At 39.8% G+C, this 9,296-nt stretch overlaps 1 protein-coding gene across 1 annotated transcript; it reads right to left on the minus strand.

Moving 5' to 3' along the window:
* Positions 1–2,009: 2,009 nt before the first annotated feature.
* LOC124164405 lies at positions 2,010–4,679 on the minus strand. Its single transcript, XM_046541729.1, has 4 exons — positions 3,819–4,679; positions 3,546–3,731; positions 2,167–2,267; positions 2,010–2,078 (listed from the first exon to the last, which is right to left on the minus strand). Exons 1-4 carry the CDS (start codon positions 4,207–4,209, stop codon positions 2,010–2,012), a joined length of 747 nt encoding a protein of 248 aa, XP_046397685.1. The 5' UTR covers positions 4,210–4,679.
* Between the last annotated feature and the right edge of the window lie 4,617 nt (positions 4,680–9,296).

Here is a 9,296-nt window from a genome sequence, read left to right on the forward strand (position 1 = left end):
CCTCAAAACAAATGAGTACTAGGTTTTTTTCTTTATGAAATATAAGGGAAAAAGGGCGAATTGTAAAAATTGCTACGACGAATGAACGAGTAGCTTCACATCGCTCATGTTGGCATTAGACTTGGAGCCTTTAGGGAATCGAGGAATCAATCTTGGCGAAGATTAGAGTGCTTGAGATATTAAGAACAGCCCTAACTCAGAGCGATACGAGAACCTCATCTTAGCACCGCGCTATATTTCCAGGTCTTACAGAAACGATAAAGTTACGAAGGTACTTTACGGAACGAATAGATGTACGACTTGGTTTTTCCCTCGAGCAATACATCTACATATTTCTCCCTGCAAGCCACCGATAGAGGTGTTTGGCAGGGAGTGAACCATTATCAACGTTCGATCATAACCAAAATCCATGGGGATTGAAAATTGCGTTCTTAAGTAGTACCACGAGACTCAGTAATCAAATATGAATGGACGTGATCATATATTATTCCTTTACATAATAACGGAATTTTTTAAGTGATAGGTCCTAATCTGACTTCAAGTGATCAATCCCCCCCAGCGAACACCAATTATATTCTACCGCAGCCACAACGGCGGTGGTGTCCTAAAATCTCCCACAACGTGGATATTAGAGCGAATTACAGTTCTTATCCAGTCGGAGAATAACTCATTAATTATCGTTTCTCTTGGACTTAGGAATTTGCTGAGGTTCGAAAATGATGTTCTCTGTTCAACTCAGATAGATATCTGTCATTAATAGCTCATATAAGCTTAGCCAAAACTAGTAAGCTAGATCTTGATTACATCTCGGAATGAATCAAGACATTTTAAACCTCACTCCTCTGAGAAGAAAATCAAACTCTCGGAAATACTATGCAACTACGCATGCATAGATTCTTAACTCAAGAGATAAAAATTTTAAAATAAAAATTTGGGCTGTAAAATTATAAATTTTTGTAGCACGAAGTTTAGCACCCAAAGAACAACAGCACAACGAATGATTTTTATTTTTTCCGTGATCGACAAGAGACTCATGATATAGTTAGGACATCGACATAGGTTGATTGACCGGAATTGTCGTTTACAAACTTAAATATTTTATTAATTATGTTTCTGATTTTTTCTCGTGTTTCTAACAGCATATTTTGTATGTTTTAAATTCATAGGCAGATTGCCTTCATTGTAGGATATGGATAAATCCAATATTTAACGCATCATGTGTAACGCGGATGTTTCAGTACATTTTAGTGGATGTTTGTTAGAATTCTCTGATGAATGTCGGTAAATATTCACCCCCTGCCAAACATCTCTGTACGTGCAAGCTCTCCATAGAACAAGTGATAGTATGCCTAACTGGCAATCAGGAAAACAGGGATCAAATCCCGGCTAGGCTAAATGATATTTTTTCGTGGTGAATTTCATAATTTATATATATAACATTGCACCTGTGAATACCATGTTCACTTAACATAGTTACTCGGTTTGGAGGAAGATGGTATGGTGGTAAAACTGGAAGCATACTAAGCGGCTATCGGGAGATCTGGGTTCGAATCTTGTCTATTGAGGGAAGCCCTTTAACACTAGGAGGACGGCAATTTCGCTCAACCTTAGTGGCCGGAGGGGTCAAATTTGACCCCCTTATTTTTTTCTGACTCATCCATTTATTTCATGGGATTTATGCTATGCTATTCATTAGGGATTACATAATACTTGTAAATAACGACTTTATTCTCCAATCAGATGTATTATTATAACATTTTCTCTTTATTAAACTATTCTTGTGAGAACCTATTTCTCATGAATGCCAGCAGGTCCTCATTTTAATTTTTTTTTCAGTTATTTGTCAAGACTATTAACAGCTTTTTAGACTACAAGTACAGAAAAACATATTTTATATTGGTTAACTGAGTATTATTTCAAATGACAATAAAAATCATACTTTTTTACAATTTTTTATTTTTATAAGCCATGATTACATTCAAGGGGAACCATACATCACGGAACTAAATTCAGCTGCTGTGCATCCTTAGAAGAGAATCAATTACTTTGACAGCCCACACATGTAACAACCTTTCGCTCTAAAAAAATACATTTGTTGCACACATGTTTCCTACAAGTTTTACAAATTAGGAATCCCTTAGCATCCTTTTTACATTTCAAACGCACTTGACATTTCTTGCGCTTCGCGCTTGCTTCACACAGATTATCATCGTCCTCGATCTGCGATGGCCCCTGACGTGCGAGGGTGTTAGCAGCTGTTAGCTCCTCTACGAGAGTAAGAAGGAACTTACGGCGAGAGATCTTACAATTGTTTACCTCTCTAAAGAGAATCCAAGCATTTATCCCAGCGAGATCCAGAATGTTGCTAAAAGTGTGAAGAGGCCAACGTCGAGCTGCAGGCTTTACTGAATAAAGCCTCGCCATTTGGTCTACTATATCTACGCCGTATTTGTTTTCATTATAAAATAAAACTGTCTCTGGTTTATGTTTAGAACCTAAATTAACGGTCACATTTGGGTGCATAGTACTTACTATAAGAACATTTTTATTTTTCTTGCCTTGATATACGGTGAGTGTGACATTATCCTTTTTCAGAACTCTAGTTTCGTGCAGCTGCATGCGACAGGTTTTGATTTCAGAAGGGATCTCCCTTCGAGATCTGTTGATAGTTCCAACTACACTAGTGTTCTTACTCCTCAGAGTCTCTGCGAGGTAAAGAGAAGTAAAGAAACTATCACAAGTTATATTCCTTCCTTTTCCTAAGTAGGGGGAAATCAACTGTAGCACCACGTGATCTCCGAGACGCATATCATTTGGCCTGGAATCATCTTTTCCTAGATAGGGAAAAGCATTTATGATATACTTTTTATCCTTATCCACAGCTAGCCAAAATTTTTGCCCGTACTTATCCGGCTTACTTGACATAAATTGCAAAAATGGATAACGGGCTTTTGTGGGGAAAAGTTGTTCATCTATTGTTACGTAGGGCCCTGGAATGTAGCATGCCTGACTATTTTCAATGAAATTGCTCCACACCTCGGATATAAGCGCAAATTTGTCTGTAGCCAGTCTACTTGGCCTTGTTGATTTTATGTCAAATCTAAGAAAACGCAAAATTTCTTGAAAACGGTCTCTAGACATTGCGGCTTTGCATAAGGGCAAACCCCACTTCACTGACCATAATGATTTTATGGGAAGAGATTTGGCCCCGAGGACTCCTCTCAAATAGAAAATTCCTAAAAAAGCATCTAGCTCCTCTAATGTCACAGACCAATTTTGATCTCCAAGCTTCATTCGAGCTTCTGTTTCGGTACAATTTTTTATTATCCTGAGAATTTTTTCGTCTATAATCAGCCTCCAGGCGCTCGAGCAAGTTTCATTTATAAAGCGCTTGGCATGCGCTGTGGGTCCTGCCCTATCCACGAACACATTTTGTCTCGCAAGCCTCCCAGGAAGACCTTCATTTGGGGGCACTACTCTCCACTCACTACCATCTGCGGCATATAGAATAGTACCTATGCCATTTTCTCCCTCCGATTCTTTACCTCTTGGGAGACACATTTGCGAATCCGTGGTATCTAAAGCTGTCGTCATGACATAACCTCCACGACTCCCACGACTTTTTAGATGTCCTCGTAGGCTCGTTGCTCTCCGAACAGCTCCGATCCCTCGGCGGCCCCTACTTCCTCGAACCGCACGGCCCATGCTTCCTTCTAAAAGCTTCCTTTTCTCTGAAAAATAATTTCAAGGAAAGAAATAAATATCTACCAGTACTATTTTTAGTACATCACATTCTCATGTTATTTCAAATTACTTACCATGCTCAATAGTATTTTTCCTTAGATCTTGCTGAGGGGGTGCACTGCTGTCTTCCAACCTTGTATCGGGGACATCTGAATCCGATTCGGAAGATGGGATGGAATGGTTTGTCAGCAAAAAAGGTTCTTCGTCGCTACTCGAATCACTATCTTCCCCTAAACCACAATCAGAACCCGATTCATTTCCACTTATGTCCTGTAAGGCTGCGAGAAGCTCCTCGTGGGATAATCCTTTCCGAGCCATAGCTAAGAACACGGACAACGAGTGAAGTTCGCTGTCGACAAGTCCACCTTCCAACAGTGCTCGTCTTCGACTGGCTTTTGAAACAAACACTGAATGGTAGGTAGTAGAAATATGAGAACAAATGATGTGAGAAAATGTAATCACCATCACCACGCAGAGACAAAGTTTCAAATCGACGCTCACTAAGCATCAAAAAACTTCGCCAGTCAACACTCCGCCTGCCAAGTAAAAAACTATCAGATTTCAAAATCAACGACGCGGACTTGTGAATGAGTAAGCTTCAAATTGAAGGAATAGACACATTGAAAGTATGAACACACTCAACGAATATCAAGTTTCAATTCAAACACCACGGTGACTGATATTTCAAGTAAACATCAGAGAGGAAATGCAAAACAAGCATGTTGATGTGGCTAAGGAGTAAAATATGGACTTTTACGACTTAGAAGGTATAGAGAGATGAGATCGTGTTTCATTAGAGTATTTTCAAACAGTTCAAAAACACATTTATAGTATAATAGCTATGATGCAAAGAAATGGGAACGTTGAAAACTCTATCACAGGGAGGGGGTCAAATTTGACCCCTCCGGGCTCGAAGGTAAAAGTTAAATTTCCAAATTAACCGTTCAACCGTTTTTTATGAAATTCACCGTGTTCACGTCTTGTCATAACAGATGAAAAGTCACAAAAATTCAATTCAATCAGAAAAAAATTAAGAAATCGTCAGCAATTTAAAAACGCCGAGGGGTCAAATTTGACCCCTTCGGCCTTCTAGTGTTAAGTGTCACCGCCGCATATCGTTCAAAATTCGCTAGGTGATAAGAAATGGATACTTATGAGGTGTACTTTTTGTTTAAGTCGATCACGCTCGAAACTTTTGGAGATATATGCGACGGAAAGTACAAGGACAACGCCTACATGTATGCAACACTTATCACAACAATACTCCGTTAGTGCTCAGCGTCCTAGCAAGGGAGTTAAATGCAGTCTATTGCTGCGCTTTGGGTTGCGTGCATTTAGGAGATTTCCTTGTCCTTTCCGTCGTTAATTACGCGATAAGTATTGAGCGTCGGCGACTGAAACAAAAACTAATCTCACGAGTATCCATTGTCTATCACCTAGCAAAATTTGAACGAGATCTGGTGATGACACTTGAGGGAGTTCCTTTGTTAGCCAAATGATTTTTTCATGGCGAGCTTCATGCTTTTCGTATATATACTCTGTGTTTATTTAGCATAGTAATACGTAGATGTAGCTGAATATATTCAAATCGGATGCCAGCAGTGGCGCATCCAGGATAGGGACAAGGGGTGGGCTAAGCTGGGTCCCAACAGTAGTGGAGGATCAGACCAAAATTACCATTCTATTTAGTGTAAATTGGGTACCAAAAGGGTACGCTCCACAGTGGCGCGGCGAGGGGGGTTTTTGGGGACTAAACCCTCCCAGAACTCAGAGAAATTTTAAAATTTAAACCATTTTATATTATTAGATAAATAGTTATTATAGAATAGTATAAGGATCAATAAAATATTCCTCAGAAAGCCGCAAAACTCATCATTTTGAAGCATTTCTCATTAAAATTTTCTGGAGGAGTGCACCCGTATCTCCTGTATTCCATACCCCCAATATTAGTTGCTCATAAAAGCCTCCCTAGCCTTAATTCCTAGCTGCGTTCCTGTAGTTCCCCACAGCCCATCTCAAGATGGATTGGAACATACCAAAAGCGTGAAAAATAGGCCCTTAGTTTGGAGCTAATTTGATTTTCAGTTCATGGAAGCAGGTAAATATATCGGAAAATATAACTAAATACTCTTGTAAAAAATGGCCAACTGCAAAAATTTCGATTTTATCTAGTATGTGTTTCGACCCAGTAGGGGGCCCATAGCCCCACACATCCGTCACTGGATACAGCCTTATTATAAGCACAAACCATGTAAATGTTTCGTGAATGCAACCTTTTGAGTCCAACACTGGATATAGACGGTATCAGGTACGTGGTGAGTGATGCTCGGCAAAATTGGAATTGAGGATGTGAATGTACTTTTCTAAATCGGACCCTTTTTTCCACCCTCCTTCATCTTTTAAATCGCACTCTTGCGGTGTCCGTCCCAACTTCAAACCCCACTCCACCCTCCAAAGCCTTTCGCACGCAAATCCCCCACTCCCCCTCCCCTTTCCACTTTAGTCTAGGAGACGGTGGGCGGGGGAGGGGTTTGGGGGGTGTTCCCGCTTGCGTCACACAAGTTGACGTCACGCGGAGGGGGAGGGGGGGAATTCCCCACCCCCTTCCCCCGCCTTTTGCCAACAGACGGCCCCACCCCCTCTCTATACGTGTGGCGGAGGGGAGGGAGGAGGTGGGGGTAGAGGCCGGATCAATAGAAACACACCATCCCCGACCGACCGACTACTGACGGTTTCTCGTATTTGACGTTCTCTTCTCTCCATCCACCCCTGTTCGCTAATAGAGGAAGGCCACGCAGGCACTGGACATCCTCGAACATCTTTTGGATTGATGTGTCATGTTCTGCTCCCGTTTGGCCACACATACATAGTACTTGTGACATCTTATGTTAAGGCCTGGTTACATGGTACATTAACACTTACAAGTTAATGTACCAACATTTGCGTGAATGATTTTGGTGGACCGGAACGGAACATGTACGAATGCATGAACCAAATTAATACAGGTTCTATTTATTTGCATGCATTCGCACAATTTGGGTGGTTACGCGGTACATTTTGGCGTTCATTCTTGCGTTCATACATTAACCCGTACGTATTAATGTAACGTGTAACCAGGCCTTTAGGGAAGTTTGGCTGGGATTCTTTACAGGAGCGTAGAGCGAAGTATAGGCTAAATTTAGGCATCGCACTATGTAGGCGGGATCACGAGAAGAAAATAAAGGCAATAGACTGCAAAATAGGGAGATTTAAAATGATGTCTTTCCTCGCACAATTAAGAATTGTGTCTTTATCTCCATTAATAAAATTCCCGTAACCCGCTAGGAAAACTCATTGAATTCTTGGTGGATTTTTGCTAATAGATGAAGGCCACTCAGGCACTAGTAATCCACAAAAATCTCTCGGATTGATGTGTCTTGTCCTACTCCTGTTTTGCCTCACATGCATAATATTTGTGGCATCCTATATTCAGCGAGTTTGAATGGGAATCTTTCCAGGAGCGTAGGCAAACTATAGGCTAAATATCCGCAAGATATGCATTGAAATAATGTAGCAAAGTACGATGCTTAAAGAAATAGACCATAGACTAAATATACTTAGTGAAGTTGATGGTTTGAGGCGTTAATTTATGGAATTTATTCATATTGAATGAAAATTAAACTATTTTTGTCCACATAAAATATTTATTACATCACTACCATGGTTTCGACGCTCCGCATCATCCTCTGGCATGTATATTCAGGCATCCTCAGGGGCCTGAGGATGACGCGGAACGTCGAAACCATGGTAGTGATCTAATAATTATTTTATGTGGAAAAACATAGTTCAATTTTTCATTCAATCTATACTTAGTAAATTTAGCCAATGATTTGATCTACCATCTAAAATATATAGTTCCTTAGGTATCTAATAATATTTACTTATTACCGTCATATTGTACTGGACGTGATCACGACAAGAAAATAAAAGAAATAGCAGAAAAGAGAGATTTAAAATGTTCTCGTGCTATTTAGGATAGCGGCGGTGCCTCCATTAATAAAATAAATGGCGTAACCCGCTAGGACAATTCATTGCATTCACTCCATCCAATCCTTACGATGAGACCACTCTTCCCACAGAGACCACGTAGATACTATACATCCATGAACATATCTCGGGTTGAACGAGGCTGATGTTTCCAATCCGGCTTAAATTCTGATTAACTGAATAAATTCTCTGTTTCGCCGCATCTGTAATGCTTCTTGTGACATCTTATAATAGGCGAGTTATGATTGGAATCTTAACAGGAGGATAAAACAAAGTATAGAATAAATTTACTACAAGACAACCACGAATTTCTTTCTATTCTATTCGAGAAATAGCAGTTCAAGCTAATCGTAAATTGATTTTTGTTAAAAGAATACTGGGAAAGTGCGACGACAGGGTGGTAGAAGTTAGCTACTTCTCTCTCTCTCTTTAGACCCCATTTGGTAAACGCTTCCAGTGTTTGGGATCCTCATTAAATAGGCCTAAAAATAGAGTTAGAACGCTTACAGAGAAGAGCCGCCAGGTACGTGAAAAGTCGTTACGATAGTGTTGTTGGAGTTAGTGACCTCTTAGATAAACTAAACTCGGATGGGAATCTATCTTAAACCGTCGAATGAAAAATAGACTAAACCTATTAGATAAATATTTGACTACGGTAGACCAGATCATCTAAATATAATAAGAGAGATAGACTGTAGGGCAGATAAATTTAAAATACCGGTTTTTCCACGATAAATAAGGGAATATAACGACTGCGTTAGAACTTTCAAACAGATTGGATGAATTTTACTGTAGCCTACTAACCTGTGTATGACTTAATGCATGTTTCTGAATTTTCTTATCGTATCTAATATCATGTTTTGGGTGTTCTGGATTTATTGGCTGATTATCTTAATGAGTAATTGACAAGTTTTGCCTTTGCATTAATGCGGTGGTATAATTTGTTACTATACGAAACGTATTTTGGACCGTGTGGGGTGGATGTGGAAATCATATAGCATGCTGCGTGCTGGTGATTGATTACCCCCTGCCAAACACCCTAGAAGTGGCTCTCTAGGTATTGTGTTGATGGTTAGATAGGGTAGATGATAGGTAGATGTTCCTTCGGGTAAACGGGGCCGATTTTTTCAACCCTGCTCCTGTTTCGCCACATCTACATACTATCTTTGACATATTGTGTTAGTCGAATTAGAATAGGAATTTTTTAAATGAGCATAGAGCAAAGCATAGACTTAATTGACAACTGGAGATCCACGAATTTTCTTTTGGGTGAACGGTCTACTGTTTCGCAACATCTAACGGAATATTTTGTAAGTTCTAGCTTCATGGACAGATTGCCTTCATAAGTAGTTGATAAATTTTACCTTTGTAATTGTAATGTACCTTTAATGAGAACGTATATTTTGTTATTATACGTAACAAATCTATGACCTTGTTAATTGCGAGTGGGAATTCTCTTGCTTTCTGCATGCTGATGATTGTTCAGTCCCTGTCAAAAGTAGAAGTGGCTCTAGAGTAATATAAAG

Source organism: Ischnura elegans, chromosome 8 (assembly GCF_921293095.1).
Source record: "Ischnura elegans chromosome 8, ioIscEleg1.1, whole genome shotgun sequence".
NCBI lineage: Eukaryota > Metazoa > Arthropoda > Insecta > Odonata > Coenagrionidae > Ischnura > Ischnura elegans.

Bases quoted from the DNA above. Each gene is read 5' to 3' on its own strand.
- LOC124164405 (XM_046541729.1), bottom strand. From the start codon at position 4,209: ATGGTGATTACATTTTCTCACATCATTTGTTCTCATATTTCTACTACC. The intron at 2,268-3,545 runs GTAAAGAATCGG...TTACTCTCGTAG, and splicing joins GCAAATGTGTCTCCCAAGAG to AGGAGCTAACAGCTGCTAAC. The intron at 2,079-2,166 runs GTGCGTTTGAAA...GTATTTTTTTAG, and splicing joins CGAAGCGCAAGAAATGTCAA to AGCGAAAGGTTGTTACATGT.